Source organism: Cebus imitator, unplaced genomic scaffold, assembly GCF_001604975.1.
Source record: "Cebus imitator isolate Cc_AM_T3 unplaced genomic scaffold, Cebus_imitator-1.0 Scaffold544, whole genome shotgun sequence".
NCBI lineage: Eukaryota > Metazoa > Chordata > Mammalia > Primates > Cebidae > Cebus > Cebus imitator.
Genome location: NW_016107859.1, coordinates 220,321 through 241,208, shown reverse-complemented (window position 1 = coordinate 241,208; position 20,888 = coordinate 220,321). Strand labels below are relative to the sequence as shown.

Below are 20,888 nucleotides of genomic sequence, written 5' to 3'. Positions count from 1 at the left end.
GCAACCATGCCTAGCATTCCACAGGAACCCAGTTGTCTTTCTTCCTCCCTCACTGTTCTTTTGCATTTCACAGTCTTGTACAAACCTTCTCAACAGGGCCCCCACACTGGCTGTTTTTTCTGTCGGGAAGACCCTCCACTTGATATTGCAGGGCCTGTTACTTTGAGGCCCTCTAGTCAGTCTCCTGGTCTCTCCCTGACCTCTGGCTCAGCTCTCACTATCCCCTGTCCTGCTTCATTTTTCTGGGAGCACCCACACTCTGGCCCATGCCCCCTCCTCTCTTCCTCATCTCTGCTTCTCTGGTGGGTTAGGGTCTGGTTGGATAACTGCTGCATCCTGTGTTCCCAGAGCAGTGTGTGATTGTGCTGTGGGAGCCTTCACTAAATATTGGTTGAGTGAATGAACAAATTAAAAACAAACATCCAAGATGACCGTGATAAGACGGGAGGGTGAGATGGGACGGTTCGGAGGATGACTTTGAAGATGCAAACGTGGGTTGGCTAGCTCCACTCGCTTCTTGAAAACAGGCTGCTACTCGCTCCCCCTCTTCCCACCACACGAGTTAGAAACAGCTTCCCTCCAGCTCGGGTGCAAATATTTGATAATACAGAAGCTGTAACAACACATCCTCAAAACTCCTCTGAACTACCACTGTCTTAGTTTGTTTGCTGTTGCTTATAACCGAATGCCTGAAACTGAGTAATTTATAAAGAAAAGAATTCATTTCTTACAGTACGGAGGCCAGGAGTCCAAGGTCAAGGAGCTATATCTGATGAGGGCTTCTTGATGGCAGGACTCTCTGCAGTCCCAAGGTGGTGCAGGGCATTGCACAGGGAGGGGGCTGCAGGTGCTGGTTCAGGCCTCTCTTCCTCTTCTTATAAAGCTACCGGTCCCATTCCCATGCCAGCCTATTGATCCATTAATCCATGAATAGATGAAAGCATTCATGAGGGCAGAGTCCTCCTGACCCAGTAGCCCCTCTAAGGCCCCGCCTCTCAATACTGTCATATTGGGGGGTTAAATTTTAACACAAATTTTGGAGAGGACAGATATTTAAATATTTATAGAGGGCAAATATTCAAACTATAGCAACCATATCACCTTCCAGTGATGCCCCTGGGCCCTTCAGGAGCCTGGCCATGACTGTGTGAAGACACTTGGAGCATCAGCAGGCCAACCTTGGTTAGGCCAAGGGATACCACAATGTCAGGAGCTGCTGGCGTGACAGCACTACATCTTGCAGATTCACTCCCTCAGATGCCATTCCATGTGGGCACTGCCTTGGTACCATAACAGACACATCGCAGCCCACACAGAGCAGGCGCCACTTGCTGGGATGCAGGCCTGGGTTCCTCTTTAGTCCAGTGAAAATTGCCACCTGCCTGCCTCCTCTGCTCTGGCTGGGAACACCCTCACCCCATCTCAAGACCTAGGACTATCTTCCTTCCACCCACATTGTTGCTACGCTCCCCACCAGAAGCTGAGATTGGATGTACAATCACACCAGGGTGAAAGCAACCAGAACTGGAATGTATGGCTCATCTGTGCTGTAGCAGACCACGTCGACAATCATCCTCCCGTGCCCAAGACAGCTGCCTACTGCAAGCATCTGCAGCTCTGCACTTGATTCACACATGGGGCAGGCCAGCCAGAGATGCCAGGGAGCCGACACCCCTGGAAGCAGCTCTCAGCCTATGATGAAAGGCAGCTGGTGGATAAGCATCCTAGTTTCCTGAGAACAGTCTGAGATGTGCTATACACAGTCTCCCAGAGCTCCCCAGTGGGATTGGGCTCTGGTTGCCCGTAGCATGACTTGCTTTCAATGCTCACTCCAATGGCTTGCCTCCCCTCCCTGCCTCACTCCCCCTCCCCTAATCCTGCTTCCCAGGATCCCTTCCCAAATAAGCTACTTGCTCAGGAATCCTTGTCCTGGGTTGACTCCTGGGGGAACCTAAGACACCTGGCAACTCAGTGATGAGCATGATTACAAGCCCTTACAGGCTGGGCCACACTGCTCTTGAGCGTGTCCTCCCCAGGCTCTGCTATCACCCGTAGGGTCAGGGAAGTGAGTGAAAGAAAGACACAAGCCTGCAGATGACAAATGCAGCTTTGCACAGTCAGTGAAAAAGGATGGCTGACACCCCATGCTGTCCTAAACTTTCAGAGCCAACAAAAACATCCTTAAATATCTTCATCAAAAAAGATTTCTACTATTGCAATAGAATTTTCTGATCGAGCAGCTCAGAAACAGAGAAGCCCAGAGAGGCTGAGGCAGTTGCCTGTCTCCACACCGTGTAGGGGCATCCACAGAGCTGCCGGGATTCAGACTGCCCTTCTGCAAGCCAGCTGCTGATCCCACCAAGGCCTTTAATTCCATCCAAAAGGGAAAATCATGGCAAGCCATCCATAATTGCTACCCACTTTGGGCAAGATGGTGTTCAGAAAACTCCTTGTGCTGCAGGCTTAAAGTAAAGCAGAATAAAGCAACAAAGAAATGACTGGACTCAGCACCAGACAGAGATGCTTTTATTCCTGCCCATCCTCTCCTCACAGCAACCTGGCCAGCTGGCTGGCAGTGGCACAACTTGTTCCCCATCTATCAAGGAAATATAGTAGCCCATTCCAGAAATGATGCAGAGATAGCTGTTTTACAGTGACCCAGCCGCCTCAAAGCACGGAAAATGCATTATATCCCAAAAAGCAATAGTGACTCACGTGGGGACTCCAATGCCAAATTAGAATAGAGCGAGAATTAGGACAGACACGTTTGGGAGGCTTCATCTGAGCTACATCAACACTCCTTTCAAAACTGGGGTTTATACAGAACGATGCATTTAACCCCCTACTTTAGGAAAAGCCCCTCTACTCCACTCAGACAATAACGAAATCACAGATGAGTCTACTGAGCAGAACACATCATTTTCTGTGCCTGGAAGCGACAGAAAACATTAAACTCAGTATTTTTCAAAATCCCCAATGAAACAATATCAGAGGGTCAGGATATTACAGTTAAGCCTATTTTTGCTATTTCCTGCATTAATTTTTGGACTCAGTCTCAGTTGGATGCTTTCTAAGTTGCCTACATGATTTCTTTCCTTTCTTTCTTCTCTGGCTGTTCTTAGCAGCACTGTATCACACCGATCTGTCCTCTTCACTCCTCCTCCTACTTCCTGCCCTCCCTTCCTCTGCCCATCTTGTCTTTGCACAAACGTGTATCAAGTGCCCCGCTATGTGCTAAGAGGTAGCAGACCCTAAGTGCCATCGTGGACAGGAATCCTTTTGTATGTGACAGAGAAATGTGTTCTAGACTTGGCACAGGTGAGGGTGTCAGGGAGGTTTCCCTGGGAGACTGAGAGTTGAGGGGCGGGCATTCTTCACCCTGCAACAAGCTCACATAAATACTCTACCTGGAAGCATCAGTGCATCAGTGAGCTGAAGGACAAGCAGTAGAGCTGGAGAGTGGACGAGGCTAAGGGCAGGGATGGGCTGCTCAGCACATACCTGGGGGCTGTGCAGTGAGTCCAGATGGCAAGGGGAAGCCAGCCAGCAAGGGAGGCAGGGATAACAAGATCTGACTTGTTTGGAAGCTCTCTCCTCGTGCTTGCTCCTCCTCCCACATTGCCCCTCTCAGTGGGCACACGGCAGAGTGTGATTCCCCTTCACGATGCACGCCTCCTCTGGTCTCTCTGTTCCCTAAGGCTTTACTTTGACCCTTGCAGTTTCATCACTTTCCTTCCTTAGCTGTGATCACTCGTGTCCCCAGAGCGCCCTGTGGCCTCCCTCCATCCCTTCTTGCCCTAGATATGGGTGCCGATTTCCCCTTCCTCATGTCCAAGCTGGGCCCTGCCTACTCTGACCAACAGAACATGGTGAAGGGCTGTTGCGGGACTCCCACACTCAGTCTCTAGAAGTTTCAGCAGCCTCTACTTCCTTCCTGTCAGAGCACTTCTGGCCACCAAGCTGGGGGACACCGAGCCTTGTGGAAAAGGCCCAGAAAGGGTGGGTCTGAGCTTGGCACCAGGATGAGATCCCCACCAGCTCAGCCTGGTCCTGCCCTGCTGTGGAAGCACACCCTTCGGCACGCCAGCCCAGTGGAGCCCCAGCCCATGGCTGTGCCCAATGCCACGTGAAATAGACAACCAGCCACACGGGCTGGACAGCCCACGGCATCATGAGGAATAATATGAGCTGTCTGCTTTAAGTCACTCAGTTCTGAGTGGTTTGTTCTGTAGCAATAGATATGTGTCTACAAGTAGCTTAACTATTCTCTGAAATCTACTCATTCCACGTTGGGTTCATGTAGACCTGCAGGCCATATATTTAGCAATCACTTCAAAAAGTCCCATATTCCATGTCTCAGGAAAACAAAAGCAGAAAATGAAGCAGCCTCTACATCCTCCATGACGAAGCCCAGCAGACATGGTCTACGGCCACGTGGGGAAGAGGAAAGAGCAGGATCCTTGAGCAGAGCTCAAGAGATGTGTGAGTGACGGGGTTCTGCACCGGCAGCTGCGTCAGGCATGTGGGGCAGGGATCGTTTCTGAGGACCTAGACCCTGGTAACATTCATCAGGCAGAGACTGCAATATCTTTGATCCTTGAAATTCAATTACAACTTGGAAATTCCTCATTAGCCAGAGCATGTGGAATCATCAAACATTGTACATTTTGGAGTTAAAGATCCTACATATAAGCCATATAAACTGCCTCATATAGCCTCATTAATAAGATTCCAACGCCATATTATACATATAATATGGTGGGGCTATATATAGAGAGAGAGATAGCATCTCATTTTGTCACCTAGGCTGGCATACAATGATGCAATCAAAGCTCACTGCTGGGCTCAAGGGGCCCTTCTGCCTCAGCCTCCTGAGTAGCTGGCACTGCAGGTGCAGGTCACCATGCCCAGCTAATTTGTTGTTGCTATTGTTAGAGATGGGGTCTCACTACATTGCCCAGGCTGAATGTTACAAAATTTATTCTTGATTTCAAAATTTAAAAAAATCTGAATTGGGAAATGAAAAACATTAATTATTTTTTTTTCTAAATTGCTAAATTACCATCTAGTTCTAAAAGCATAAATCCTCATCATTCTGCCTGTAAACACACAACTGCCTTTATGGAATGTGTGCTCTTTTCCGAGTACCAACCTAAGTGTGCTCCACACATCCACAGAGTGATCCTCCAAACTCTCTGAAGCTGCCACTTCCCCCATTTTTCAAAGGAGAAATCCGAGACTCAAAGGTTATACAGACTGTAAATATTACAGCTAAAATTAACACTCGGACTTCCTCAACCCTGACCCTGTGCCCTCAGAAGTCAGACACAATGCCCTCATTATGCACTGAGTTGCATCCCCCTCACACTCACAGGTTAAAATCCTAAACCTGGTGCCTTAGAGTGTGACTTTGTTTGAAGATAGAACCTTTGAAAAGGTAATTAAAGTAAAAGGGGGCCATGAGCGTGGGGCCCTACTCTAATTTGAGTGGAATGCTTATGGGAAGAGGGGATTAAGACACAGACAAGGACAAGAGAAAGTCATGTGAACTCAGTGAGATGGCAGCCACCTGTCAGCCAAGGAGAGAGGATCAGAAGAAGCCAGCCCTGCCAACACCTTGATTCAGACTTCAGGCCTCCAGAATTGTGACAGGGCAGCTTCTATTGTTTGAGCCTCCGAGGCTGTAGCACTTTGTTCCAGCAGCCTTGGCAAACTAATACAGCCTCCAAGAAATAGAAGACCCCAAGTCCAGGCATGGAAAGGCATGTGTTTGATCCACTCAACAGGGGACCACTTATTCCTATTTTAGACGTTTTTCAAAGCTCAGTTGTCCGAACCAATTTAAGAAGCAAAAAAGTGGCAGCAAATCAGAAGAGGATACTCTTTCAGAGACAGCCCCAATGATTAAAGTGAAATGTGGCCCCAGCAGCAAAGACAGAGACAGAATGAAAAGTCAATACAAGAAATGCCATCACCCAGCCTTCTGGAAGTAGCCATGTAGGACAACACATTGCTTGTCCAGCAGGATCACTGAGTGACCATCAAGGGCAATTTGGTCACACCATTCCCTGCATCAGGAAAGCCTGGGCTTCCTGCTCCATTCAGCTGGGATGAAAGATAGCAGTCATCATTAGGAAATAACTTTCTTTTTCTGATGCTGTTTATGAGATCTGAGACCTTATTAGTAAGAAATGTTCTGGGGTCCCTTATTTGACTATGTGCTTTAACAAAAAATTTTACTGCTTCTAGAAACTTACCCTGCCGAGATAATTGCCTTTTAGGCATCTGGTCTGCAAGTCAGACTGCCTTTGTTTACCGATGTGTCCCTTCTTTCCTGACCTCAGGAGAAAGACTATTAGAACACAGGTATACACCCTGCAGGGGAAGTTTCTGAATGCAGCTAGAGATGACGGTCCTCACGCTCACCTGCAGCTGTCTCTGCCACAGAACTCTCCAATGCACAAGGGGGAACATATCAGATGAGGATGCAGGCCCAAACTGTGGGCTCCAGCAGTGCACCCCATAGGCCAGCACTTTCCACTGCTGGTCATAACTACTGCCATTCAGAGAACAAAGGCACTGCCTTAGGCAAGAATACTCCACGTGCCAATACGCATAGGAACAATGCTAGGCCCCCAGAACACACAAGTTCGTTGACATCTAAGGCAGCATGCTAGCCAGTGTGTGCACGTGTTCGTGCCAAACCGGGGAATGCTGGCAGAGGCAGACAGAGCTGCTTCTCAAAGGCCTGGCCACTCGGAAAGCCATGTGGGGAGCAGTGGCCCCAAATCGTAGATAATATATCCAGCATTTCTGTGGAACATTCAAATATACTTGATAGCCACATGCATGCAAGCATAAAATCATTTTTTCCTTTGCTCAATAGGCTTACCTGTTATAGAGCAGAATGTCTGGTTTCCAAATCTGGCCATCTGGGAAACGTACAGTCTTCACTCCTGGATATTCTGACACATTCCACTGTAAATAGTGATCTGTCCAAGACTGACACACACAATGACATTAGCAGCGCTTCACTTACTTGCCTACTTATATTTCTTATATGCGATTATTAGATAAGGGCAAAGTCAAAGAGAATTCCAGATATTTATTATAACCAAATTGCTATTTATAAAATATGATGAAAATGGGAATTCAATAATCCTTTCCAAAATGACTATGAAGAGCATAAAAATCACATTTAAGGCCCTGCTGTCACCATGAACACATTCAGATGGAAGGAATAAAGTGAATTCCGACTCTCTGCATGTCCCCGAGCCTCCTCCTGCAGTGGATGGGTTACTTCTAGCCAAATGAATAACTGTTTTGCTTTCAAAGTTTTCACTGTGAGACTACTTTGAAAAAGGAAATTCACTTATTTCCATTGGAATAAGAAGGTGGCTGGAGGAATGTGGAATATTTCCATAAAACAATACTGTGTAGATGCATGGGAACCTCTCAGAACTTCTAACGGAATGTTTTCATATTTGAATTCTTATTTTGTCACAGGGATAGTGCTTCTGAAATCCGACAGTGCAAACCCTGAGCCCTGATGGTAAAACACAGAGTCGGGATGAAAGGAGGCAGGTGAGGACTCAGGAAGCACTCACACAAGCTCAGGGCCAGGCCTTAATTAAGGCTATTGAGTGACTTTTGCCAGGGGAAAAACCATGGCTGGGGTCCTCCCTCCCAGGACCAGATGCTAAACAGCCCTTCCTAGAGCCCACAAGCCCCACAGAGGATGCTCTGGTGGGATCCTATCTGCAGCTGCCACATAACCAGCAACACCCCACGGAAGGCTCAGGGCTGACAAGTTTGAACTCAGAAGCTTCTATAATTGCACCATTATCCTGTATTCTGTCCCCCTGGTACCGCCCATGCTCTGGAGTTCACGCTTTCCAAGATTCAGAAAAGTATGTGATGCACCACCCCAACCTGGGACCAGAGTGGCTCCTCACAATCAAACACGTGGCGATTTCTGCGACCAAACATGCCTATTTCCACTAAGTGAGAGAAATAAATGCCTCAACTGCACATAGATTTCAATTTGACTTTAGACCAAAAGAGTTTGATGCAAGGCTACAAAAACAACATCAAAGGAGGGGGAAAAAATGTCAGAGCTGCTGAGATTTGGGAATTGCAGATGAGGGGCTGTGGGCCTACAGCTATTGATACTGCCAACAAGGGAGTCAAAAGACATGTCCCAGACCAACCATCCTCTGCGGAGGGCAGGCAGCACCCACAGAGATAGTCCCAGGTCTAGAAGGATCTAATCTGACATCAGAGGCGAGGAACTATCCAAGTGAGTGACATCATTTTGCAGCCAGGGACCTCCAGGAATGAGGATGTGTTCATGGGTGATGTGCTATAGTATCCTCCAGGGCATTCAGGATTGACAGGTGCCTGCTGGGGTCTCTAATGAGATGGACGTAGTTGGGGAGGGGGCAGGGGGGCATACCCAGAAAGGGTGGGTCCTGTCCTAGTTGTCTTTCAGGAATGCCTGGGTGCCAACCAAGCCACACTTCCTGCAGCTTGCTCCAACTTGGCACCTCTGCCCTGTGATTCCCTTCATTTCCCTCCCTTGCCCTGGGCACAAGGCCCTTCCACAGCCAACACCTGTGCTTTCTGTGCCACACTCTTGCCTCTCACCCTGGGATGTCTCTCTGGCTTGGTCACTAATTATCACAGAGCCGGTCACCTTCACCATTATTACCACATGGGTCAGGGCCACAAGGTTCCATAACTTCCCTGGAAAGTGGGCATGATAATCTAAGGCACTTCTCCCCTCTCCCCTGCCTGCTGAATAATGGCCGGAGATGGAGGGGAGACAGGAAATAGGAATGGAAATTGGGAGTGCTTGGTTGGTCAAACCCAGACCTCTTCCAAGACACAGCCAGAGCTGCAGGCTGCCTCCCCACACCCACACACCCCACTGTGTGTAACACGAACTCATCCCTTCCCGGCCAGATCATAGCCTTTATGCTAGTCCAGTGCCCTGTATATGTCCAGACTCACCATAGTCCAGGGGGGGTCAGTGTGATGACTGCTTCCATTTACAAGAGGAAGCTGGGGTTCCGAAAGCTGGAAGGTTTTAGTCACTGGGTCAGGACTTAACTGTGTTATTTGACTTTAAGCAAACTGATCTTTGGGCTTTTCCAGAGCTGGTATTTCTGGCTCAGTCTCCCTGATGCTGCTGCCCATCTGCTATTTTCCCTTGCTCCAAACCAAGCTGACCATTGTGTCAGAGGCGTTTGAACCAGGGCAACTCCATCTTAAATAGGAGCTGGGTAAAACAGGGCTGAAACCTCCTACTGGGCTGTGTTCCCAGATGGTTACGCATTCTAAGACAGGGGATGAGACAGGAGGTCGGCACAAGGTACAGGTCATGAAGACCTTGCTGATAAAACAGGTTGCAGTAAAGAAGCTGGCCGAATCCCACCAAAACTGAGACGGCCACAAGAGTGACCTCTGGTCATCCTCCGGGCCACACTCCCAGCAGTGCCATGACAGTCTAGAAATGCCATGGCAACATCAGGACGTTACTCTATATGGTCTAAAAAGGGGAGGTGTGAATAACCTATCCCTTGTTTAGCATATCATCAAGAAATAACCATAAAAATGGGCAACCAGCAGCCCTTGGGGCTGCTCTGTCTATGGAGTAGCCATTCTTTTATTCCTCTACCTTCTTAATAAACTTGCTTTCACTTTACAGACTTTCCCTGAATTCTTTCTGGAGATCCTAGAACCCTCTCTTGGGGTCTGGGTTGGGACCCTTTTCCAGTAACAGCTGTGGCAGAAAGGGTGGGGGGAGCTGCAGAAAGCATCCGAATCAGACAGACCTGGGTTTGCACGAAGGCTCTGACAGAGACTAGTGGTGGGAGTTTGTTCAGGCAAATCACTGTCTCTGAACTGCAGGTTCCTTGTATGTACCTTGCCTCATAGGATGAGATGAGACCATGTGTGCAGCCGCAGATTAAAGTCAAATGGCCCTGGTAGGCAAGTGGTGAATGATGGCTTAAAGAAAGAGAGAGAGGGATTTCCCCATTTTACAAAATCCTGTGGGACCTGGGAGCTGTAATAACAGTCATAATGTAGCTGCAGCTGAAGGTGGGGAAAAGTGAGTGCCCACATGGTGCAGGAACCTCAAAGCTGCATGCTCTGGAGCCCAGGTCCACACTACTGAGCCCAGGGTGACCCCCTCAGGCTCCCATGAAGGTTTCCTAAGAATGGATATGGAATAAGACCCTATAAACAACAACCTTCTAGAAAAAGGTTGTTCTCTCAAAGCGCTTGCTTCCTAGGTCCCTCGGGAAGAGGCATCAGGCAAAGTCTTTGTGAACAGCACCTAGCATGTTTTCCAGTGGGGATCTGAAAAGAAGCATCCATGAACTCGGACTCCTAGACCATCACATTTAGAGGAGTGTGTGCTCTCCCTTCTCTCCCTTTTTCTGTGTGATTCCTTCTCATTAAATCTTCAAAAGAAGAGTGTGCAGGGTCGTGAGGGGACACCCAAGGGTGGAAGAAGCCATTGATCTAAAAGGCACCGAGGGAATCCCAATTCTTCCATGGCTCAGGCACCTGGGTCCCATTGGCGCTGCTTAGAGCCCACAGGAATCTAAATATGTGTGGATGCTAGCAGCATGGAAGCTTTGAGGGAGGGTGGAGGAGGGGAAAGGGATGAGAGAGAGGAAGGGAGGGAGGAAAAGGAAAGTTAACTTTTATTTAAAAAAATACATTATGGTATAATAAGAAAACAGATTTGGTTTTCCTGGCACCGAGCTTCTAAAGCCCTTGGAATTTCCTGAGTAAGAGAAGTGTCTTTTGTGATCCATAAATAGCCCCTTCTGACCGTGCCTGAGGCCTGAGTTTACAATGTAGAGGTGACTTAGGGTTGGGCACCTAGACAGTTGTCATGGTGGTGGGTCACCGAGTGACTGCAGGAAGGAGCTTTCCTCCCTCTGCACACACAGCTCTGGGGAGGGGGGAGAAAGGGGCTGGAGGCAGGGTTATAAACACTCTTGGAGGGCACATCCAGGTGCCAGGAGGGTGTCTGCTGGGGAGAAGATACGACACTCTGAGTGCCCTTCCTGCCGCCATGCCCTGCCCTCAGCATCCTTCCACTTGGTGGTTCCTGAGCTGTATCTTTTAGAATAAACCAATAAACATCAGCCACGGGTTTTTCTCCTCCCAAGTTGTTTCATGACGCTGAATTTTTGTTCTGAAAATCTGAATCCATGTAATCTTTTCTCCAGGGTATTTTATATAAGTAGATATTAAATATTTATTTGATAAATATATTTTTAATTTATATTTATAAATAAACAAGTTTATATATTATTTAAAATTTTATTAAATAAGGAAAGTATTTTCCGGAGCTCTGTGAGCCATCTTAGAAAGTTACTGAACCTGGGGAAGAAGGGTATGGGAACCCTCGAATTTTCAGTCACCTGGGTAGACAGGGGTAGCCTGAGTACCCCATTTGCAGCTGGTATCTGAAGTAAGGCTGAGCTCTTTAACCTTTGGTTCTGATTTGAACTCCAGGTAGACAGTGTGAGAAATGAATCTAATTGGTGGACCCCCTGTTGCTGCTGGAAAATTAGTTGTTGGTGCTGGAAAAGACATCACACATTTGATGTCAGAAAACACTTATCTTTTCAAAATTCTTCCAGTGCATTATTTTGATAGAGGATGAAAGCAGGCTTCTTTCCACCCCTGCTCTTTTCTCTTGGTGAGACGTAATGATTGAAACATCACTCTCACCTTGACATGCTGTCACAGCCCTAAGCAAGACATTAGCTGGCTTGTCTGTGAACAGGAAGCGTGGCATTTCCATGTGTCAGAGATCATGTGATAACGAATGCAGAAATCAAAAAGGTAAACATTTGAGAAAAAAATACGGTTTAAAATCTAATCATCTTTGGTGTGAATGCTATTAGTACCGAAATTAGAATTAGGAGGTTAAAGTTAGAGAATGACTCAGGAAGGCTGGAAAATCAAATTCCAGAATGGTCACGGTTGCAAAATAAGAGAAGACAGAGGTTTTTTTGTTGTTGTTCTTTGTTTTTTGAGAAGGAGTCTCGCTCTATAGCCAGGCTGGAGTGCAGTGGCGCAATCTCGGTCCAAACATCTGCCTTTGGATTCAAGCAATTCTCCTGCCTCAACCTCCCGAGTAGCTGGCACTGCAGGCGCACACCACCATGTCCAGCTAATTTTTGTATTTTTAATAGAGACAGGGTTTCACCATGTTGGCCAGGATGGTCTTGATTTATTGACCTCGTGATCCCCCTGCCTCAGACTCCCAAAGTGCTGGGATTATAGGCATGAGCCACCACGCCCAGCAGAAAAGACAGATTTTTTAAAAGTAGATTTAAGTCTCTGGATAGTTCACATGTTTCTTCAGAAACTGAAATGGCTTCTGTCATTTCTTCTCATAGATTAAATCAGATTATGTCTGACAGGCCTCTCGAAATGATAAAAACTAATCTGCAGAGAAAGCCGGCTGCAGAGGAACCAGCTGCTTCCTCCTAGGAACATGAAGAGGTGAACAGAAAGATCAGCCTCCTTCTACTCCCTCATGTTTCTGAACAATCAAAATCAAGGGCACCTGGGAGAAGGAATAACAAAACCAACAAACTGTGGGTCAAAGAGAATTTCTCGTTTTTTCACTTTTCTGCCTTTTGCATTTTTAATGCACAGAAAATGTATCATCTGCAGAGTTCAAATACCCTGGAGAAAACATTGCGTGGATTCAGATTTTCAGGACAGGCATTCAGCAACATGAGACTCGAGAGGAGAAAAACCCATTGCTAGAGCCCTTTCTGTGGCTCTCTGCTCCCGCCCGCATTTGCACTCCCCTCGGAACCCGGCCCTGAGAGCCTTCAGTATCGAGCTTCACTTTGTGTGTGTCCATTATCGTGCTGGGTCAGGCCAGGCTGGTCCCTAGCCAGGGAACACAAGAACAGCAATCAATGGAAGGCTGCTTAGAAGTGGGCCCTGGGCAGCATCCAAGCTTGCCCTGGTGACACATGAGTTCCCCACGTCCATGCTGTAGACATGAGTAGGAAACACTGGGTTGGGCTTCCAGGCTGAAACACTGGGTGGGGGCGGGGGCACAGAGACACAGGCATCAGTTAGATGACTGTTAAGGTTTGTTTTAAACCGAGGATTCTTGTGAGCCCTTAAAAACTCAGTTGGGTCCTTTGTAGGGACATGGATGAATTTTGAAACCATTATTCGCAGCAAACTGACACAAGAACAGAAAATCAAACACCGCATGTTCTCACTCATAGGCGGCTGTTGAATAATGAGAACACATGGACACAGGGTGGGGAACATCACATACTGGGGTCTGTTTCGGGGGAATAGGGGATGGACAGTGGGAGGTAGGGAAGCTGGGGAGGGATAACGTGGGGAGAAATGCCAGATATAGGTGACGAGGGGGTGGAGGCAGCAAACCACACTGCCATGTAGGTACCTATGCAACAATCCTGCATGTTCTGCACATGTACTCCAGAACCTAAAGTGCAATAAAATATATATATATATATATATATATATATATATATATATATATTCAGTTGGAAAGCAATGTTACAACTGCTAGATCATCTAGAGAAGCAGCTTTCCAGATAAACGTTATCTCCCACCTCCTCCTCCTCCTCTTCCTTTTTACCTCCTCCTCCTCCACCTCCTGCTCCACCTCCTCCTTTTATTCTCCTGCTCCTCCTTTCTCCTCCTCCTCCTCTCCTCCTTCTCTCATCCTCCCTCTCTTTTCCTCCTCCTTTTTACCTCCCCCCTTTGCTTTTTCCTTTTTTCTCTTCCTCTCCCTCTCCTCTGCCTCCTCTTTCTCCTTTCCTTCTGTTTTTCTACTCTTTCTCCTCCTCCACCGCCTATTCCTTTCCTCCACTTCCTCCTTTTTTCCTCCTCCTCCTTTTTCTTTTCTTTCTCCTTCTCCTTTTTTTTCTCCTTCTCCTCCTTTTTCCTCCTCCTCCTTTCCTCCTCTTCAGCCTCCATTTTCTTCTAAACGTATTAATTACACAGCCTGATCATAAATGGCTTAAAGGTAGAAACTGGGTTATAAATTTCTGGGTCACCTTACCTGGCCCAGTTCAATGCCTTCCACATAGTAGGTTGCTCCAGAAGAGGAGGTGAGTTAAAAGGCGAGTTTTCAAACAAATGAAGCTGCAGATGCTTCTGCAAATGTAAGCTTTAATTAAAAATCAGCTGTGCTTGAAATAAATTTGTAGGTCTCTGGTGACACCCTCTGAAGCAAGGATGTTTCTGAACTCAATACTAGAAGTAATAATCCAGTTACATTTTTCTTGGAAATCACCATCCTTTAAAGAAAATTGCCAAATCATATGTATACATTGCTGAAGACTACTCACTTACTTAGGGCTAAGGAACATAGGCACCAGGGAGAGAGAGCTCCCCATATCATGCATTTCTCTCTGTAAGAAAAATGTCAATAGCAGCTCTGTTCCTTAGAGGGCATGGCAAACATCCAACTTCAATTAAAAAGGGAAGCACCTGCCTCATTCTGCAGAGCCTGACCTTACACACTCAGTATGGAAGTGCTGCACAGTTGTTTAGGAGATGGCTTTACGTTGTGTCACACTACCTAAGCACCTCAAGGTTCACCTGGAGTTTTTGCTTCATTATCTCATTCAGCAAAAGTTCTTCAGTGCCTGCTACAGGTGAGACTGTGAGTATGGCAGTGATCAAATCCACCTGGAACCCTGTCCCCATCCCCTCCTCCTCCGATGCACACACTCTAAGGGGGAGGAAGACTCAGAACCAATGAACAGATAGACGAGTGAACACAAAGTGAGTTAGATGATGAGAAGCCTTTGGGATAAAAATGAAGCAGGATAAAGAGAACAGAGTGGGCTGGAGGTGGAGGGGAAGGTTTGGGACCAAACATTAGAGCTCAGGGAAGACCTCAACGAAGAGGTGACCTTCAGGAAGAGACCAGTGAGAACTGAAGGAGAAATCAAGTGGTTCTTAGGGAGAGTTTTCCTGGCAGAGAGCAGCCAGTGGAAAGGCCCTGAGGTGGGCACATGCTTGGGTGACATGTGTCCCCCAACATCAAGAGGGCAGTAAGTGCAGCCAGGAAGCGGAGGACAGAGGGGATGGGAAAAGAAGGAGGAGCCAGGCAGGGAGGGTATTGAATCCAAGGCTACTTTCATGGACTTCAGCTCCTCCTTTTGTCCCCCTCCTCCTGTCCTCCTCCTCCTTTTACTTCCTCCTCATCCTTCTACTTCCTCCTCCTCCTTTTACTTCCTCCTCCTCCTCCTCCTTTTACTTCCTCCTCCTCCTCCTCTTACTTCCTCCTCCTCCTTTTCCTTCCTCCTCCTCCTCCTTTCGCCTAGGGAGACAGGAGCCCCTGGAGGAATCTGTGCCAAGGAGGTATATGTTAGCTGCTATGTTGAGGACAAACACCACCAGAAGAGGCAACGCTGAAGCAGGAAGGTTGCATGGGGACTTCTAATAATGGAAGTGAGAGATGATGCCCATGCAGACCAGGGTGAAAGCATCATCATTGATGCCCAGTAATTAGATGCTGGATCGGTTTTGCAGGTCAAGCTGCTAGGATTTGCTGATATATCAGAGGTGAGGTGTGCCAGACAAGAGTTAAGGGTGACTCTGAGGTTTTTGGTCTGAGCCAACAGATCCATAGTGTTAACAATTTATCCAAATGAAAAGTCTGTAGGAGGGACAAAAGTGAGAATGACCCGCAGATGCTATTATGATGTTAGAGGCAGCAAGGACAACCATAAACACAGGGCTCCAAGCAAGGGCCAGGAGACGAGCCTATAAATGGGAGGAAGGGCTGAGCCTTCCAGGAAAGCATGGATCATGTGTCCTGGGCAAAAGGAGGGAAGTTAGAGTGGATGGATAGGTGAGGGCAAGGATGTGGTCACTGAAGCATGCTGCTTTCCTGCAGGGAAATCTCCAGAGGGCTCTCACCTGACTACTGTGTAAGTTCTGCAAGGGTCTCACATGTAGCTAAGGGTGCCCCTTGGGCACCTAGCAACGGCTTTAAGCAGATCTGTTTTCTTTTTTTCTGAGATGGAGTCTTGCTCTGTTGCACAGGCTTGAATGCAGTGGCGCAACTTCAGTTAACTGCAGCCTCCACCTCCTGGGTTCAAGCAATTCTCCTTGTCTCAGCCTCCTAAGTAGCTGAGATTACAGGCACAGGCCACCATACCCAGCTAATGTTTGAATTTTTAGTAGAGACAGGGTTTCACCATGTTAGCCTGGCTGGATGCAGATCTGTTTTCTATCCCTCAACTCCACATGTATTCGCAGGAAAACTCACCTGCCCAAGAACCATGTAGGACTATCCTTTGCCTCCATTTTTACTTCTCCCATTCCACTCTACAAAGAAGGCACATTTCTCTTATCTTACCTCAACTCCCATTTTGGGACACCAACGCAAGAACCAAACGAAGGGTCAATTCAAGTATCAGTGTTTGCGTCTGTGTGAACTACCTTACAAATTGATGGCAAATACTTTCAAAGGTCAGTTGAGTTTTAATTCTTTTAAGTCTTTGTTTTCAACAAAATTGAAAGAGAAACTAAACAAGTTGTCAGCTGATACATTTGATGAAAACTACATTATTTTGGGCATATAATCTATAAGTGTTCAAAGCTTGAGTAGCATTGCTTTAACAAAATGCCTTTCATGTCCAACTGCTCATGTTACTACACCTAGCAAAAAAACAGCAACAGATTTGATATGAAAACTGTTATTCTCTCCATTCAAGTAATAAAAAGTCATCTGTGGATACATGAACTAATTTAAAACAAACTTGTCTTTGGCAGAGATATAAATTGCCAATAAAAATTTATGTTTTATAATTACTTAAAAATTTTAACTTATGCCACCTTAATGAATTATAATACCAATAATAATAGCAATCCTAAATCAATACAAAAGAAACAAAATTTAAAACTTATGGTGTAAAGGAATAATTCCGATGTAAATATTTACATTTGAAAGAACCAAGGCATAGTGATTAATAAAAGACTTTCTGCCAGGCACAGTGGCTCACGCCTGCAATCCCAGCACTTTGGGAGGTCAAGGTGGGTGGATCGCCTGAGGTCAGGAGCTTGAGACCAGCCTGGCCAAGATGAGGAAACCCCATCTCTACTAAAAAATACAAAAATTAGCCAGGCATGGTAGCGCATGCCTGTAATCCCAGCTACTTGGGAGGCTGAGGCAGGAGAATCACTTGAACCCAGGAGGCGGAGGTTGCAGTGAACCTAGATTGCACTCCAGCCTGGATGACAGAACAAGACTCTGTCTCAGAGGAAAAAATAAAAGACTTTCAAATATAAAATTACGTTACATTAGGATAAAATTCCATGTGGAAAGTAGAATAGAAATGCAGGCGCAAAGAGAAAAAGGGACTAAGCTAAAATCTGACAGTTTAATAAAAGGCTTGTTCATATGGTGTTTGAATGATATGGGCGCCAAATTATTAAGGCATTTTAATTCCATTTAAAATAGAGACTGACCGTTTTATTTTTCAGTGTCACTATTTACAACTGGATATAAGAAGCATCACTTGCAATTAATTAAATTTAGGTTAGTATTGCAGATATCAAGTTAAAAATCCACGGATGATATGTAGCATTTCAAAATTCTTGCAAGCATCATAAGAACACAAAGTACAAAGGCCTCTGGTTTAGGAACACTCCACCTGTTCAAACATGCAGTTTTGGAGGCTACAGAGGGCAGGGCCAGAGCTCAAGTCCTGGGGACTGGCTATGGTGTAGACTGTAGACATCCACATGCTCCTGTATCTTTTTTTTTTTTGAGATGGATTCTTGCTCTCTCATCAGGCTGGAGTGCAGTTGCAGTAGCGTGATCTTGGCTCACTGCAACCTCCACCTCCTGGATTCAAGCAGTTCTCCTGCCTCAGCCTCCTGAGTAGCTGGGACTACATGCACACACCACCACACCCAGCTAATTTTTTAAATTTTATTAGAGACAGGGTTTTACTATGTTGGCCAGGATGGTCTCGATCTCCTGACCTCATGATCCGCTCACCTGGGCCTCCCAAAGTGCTGGAATTAAAGGCGAGAGCTACCGTGCCCAGCCATCCCTGTATCTTCTTACTTGTCTTGCTTGAAGTGCTTCCGAAGTGTCCCCGCATCACCCTGACGTATGTGTTGAGCTTGTCCCTGCACTGAGCACTGCAGACTGTACTGTCATACACCCAACATTCATTGTTGGTAGATGTGGAGTAGGGGTGACAGCCATGGCTTTTTTTTTTTTTTTCTAAACTGCTCAGAAGCAAGCAACTCAGATATCAGGACAAGTATCTTGGGAACAAGATCTTGCAGGCCTATGGGTGAGATTATCACTTTCTTAACTTACCATTTGCAGCCAAATGTTGGTGGTTAAAACTTGGTTCTTCTCATCCTTAAAAAAAAAAAAAAGCAGCAGCATAAATATGATATGATTTACAAAAGAAGAAAGAGACAGTTATTCACATGGGGATCTGACTGTTGGGATCCTTGTTGTGTGTGGAAATTAGAATGTGCCAAGTACTTCCAATATATGCAAGCAGCATTTCCCCAGAGCTAAGCTTTTCTATTTATTCCAAAGTAAGGCACATTTATTATAGAGCACTTACAAGAGATGCAAAGTATAAAGAAGAAAATTAAAACTCTGCAAACTACCATCCAGAAATGATGCCTGCTAACGATTTAGCTATTTATCTTTGTATTTGTAAATGATGCATACACTTAAAAAAAAATAAAAATAGGTGAAAATCCAATTTTTAAAAGTCAGGTTTATTTCCAAAATACATACAGTTTTAAACAAATACAAATATGTTATGCCTCCCTACCCCAGGAAAGGGGCCACGGCCCTGTTCGGATGGTGCCCCATGGTCTGTGACTCTGCCTTGTCCCTGAAGATCTGGGATGTCTTTTCTCTCATCCTCTATCTCCTAGGAGGCGCATCAGGCTCTTGAAATACACCTGAAGGTAAAGCCTACCCAGGTAAGTAAACTAAAGGTGAGAAAAATGAGGTGACTTTACAAAGCAACCATTCAAGCTTGGATCTTTCTGACTCCAGAGCCCATTTTCCCACATTTCCAAAACAGCTCCCTGAGTTCTGGCTCCAGCTAAATCTATGCGCTAACCAGGGAGCTTGGACAGGATGCCAGCTGTGGCTTTGCTCTCGCACAGGATGTCTAAAGAAGAGACCTGTCAAGACTGGCCTTTCCAAATGGGTTGCAACTAGCGTTTTCGTATGGCTGACCAAGCCCGATATGGCTCAGCAGAAAACAACGTGAAAGGAGGCAAATGAGTGAATCTTGTACAATAGTTACACCGAAAATGCTGTGATTCAGTATGAAATAATCAATGCCAACCTAAAGGCCTCTGTGAATTTAGCAATTGACACCCTCTCCAGGGAAAGTATTAATTAAGGCCCCTGTGAAGATGTGCCCAGAAGCTGAAACCTCAAGCTCCCACAATAGAAACTACTTGTCCTGGTTCACCAATGGGCAGTTTCCAAAAAGAAGTCCCAGAGGTAGAAAGAACGTGGCATCTGCTGGGGCGTGTCAGTGGGCAGGGATGCAAATGAAAAAGAGTGCTGCCTCTCATTAAAATAAAAATGTGTTGAGCATGTCCGAAGTTGGCAGGGACACTTTGATGCATCAGTGCTCCAGCCCAGCCGCTCACATGCTGGGCACCTCTGGGGTGAGATGGGCCAGGCAGGGCAAACCCCACAGAGAGGACAGGGCTGCCTGATGAGGGACATGGGATGATGTCTCAGGGGACCACAGGCCAGGGGCAATGTCCACAGGAAGCTGAACATTCATTCAGTTACAGGAAAAAATATATCCCATTTTCTAAATAAAATGTGCCAGGAGTTTTCAGTGGGAGCAGTTGTAGAGCTAACATGTCTCTATACTCTGCACTGAGCAAATGATCCCCCATGGAGCTATCCATTTAAGCTGCTGGAGCACTCTCCAGGTCAATCTCCGGTATTATTGGGAAGCACTGTTAAACTCTTCAGAACGTGTATCTGTTGCCTCAACTTATTAAGGAGTTGTTGTTTTTAATGGACTTAAAATTAGCAAGGGTTCCATTTAGGTGCCTTTCCTTCTTTTAATTGCGTTTGTGTCTTCATCTGCTGAGAGAAAAGCTTCTCTGGAAGCTCAATTACTACCAATCTAATTAAAAGGCTTTCTTCTTTCCAACCTTCTAACAGAAACCCCATTAGAGGGACACTGGATTTCTACAGTGTGTGGCAGCTTGGGACCAAGTACGGCTTTTCAAACTGTAATCAACAAGCAGCAGCTGCCACCACCTGGGCATGCAGGGATGCCCGTTAGGGGAGCCCCCGACAAAGACTCCAGAGGGAGAGAGGAGGCCATGAGGAACCATGCTCCAGAACAATCTCCCTCCTCCTGGCACCTGCCCAGGTCACGCATGGGCTGAGTCTCCTGGCTCTCTGTCTGCAGTGACAAGGTCCCTCACCTCCTTTGCATCCCCACTGTGCAGCCTGCTGCTCCTATGCACACACACAGGCATCCTCTACTCATCTTCAGACCGGGCTTTCTGACCACCAATATGATCAGATCACTCTCCTCCAACTGCACTGGCCAAAGGATCAACTAAAAAATCCTTAGTGAAGTACACAAGCCCTTGCTACAAGCCATCATCCAGCCAAGTTTTCATTCATTCATTCATTCAACAAATATTTATGGAACACTTCCCATCCCCAGCATTATGCTTGCCTGATACGTGCAGTGGAAATTAATATTGCTCCTGAGCTCCTAGAATAAAACGTGTGTGTGTGTGCTGGGGTGGTGGGGAATGAGGTAGGATTATACAACACAATAATGATACACTATAACAACCTA

General features: G+C 46.4%; 1 protein-coding gene across 1 annotated transcript in view; it reads right to left on the bottom strand.

The window, feature by feature from the left end:
- The window catches only part of CHRNA7 (cholinergic receptor nicotinic alpha 7 subunit), a 125,870-nt gene that overhangs the window by 45,960 nt on the left and 59,022 nt on the right, over positions 1 to 20,888 (bottom strand). The window contains exons 3-4 of the mRNA XM_017515243.2: positions 18,386 to 18,430; positions 6,893 to 7,002 (exon numbers count right to left, since the gene is read on the bottom strand). Of these exons, the coding sequence (XP_017370732.1) occupies positions 6,893 to 7,002; positions 18,386 to 18,430 (155 nt within the window). The remainder of the gene's footprint in view (positions 1 to 6,892; positions 7,003 to 18,385; positions 18,431 to 20,888) is intronic.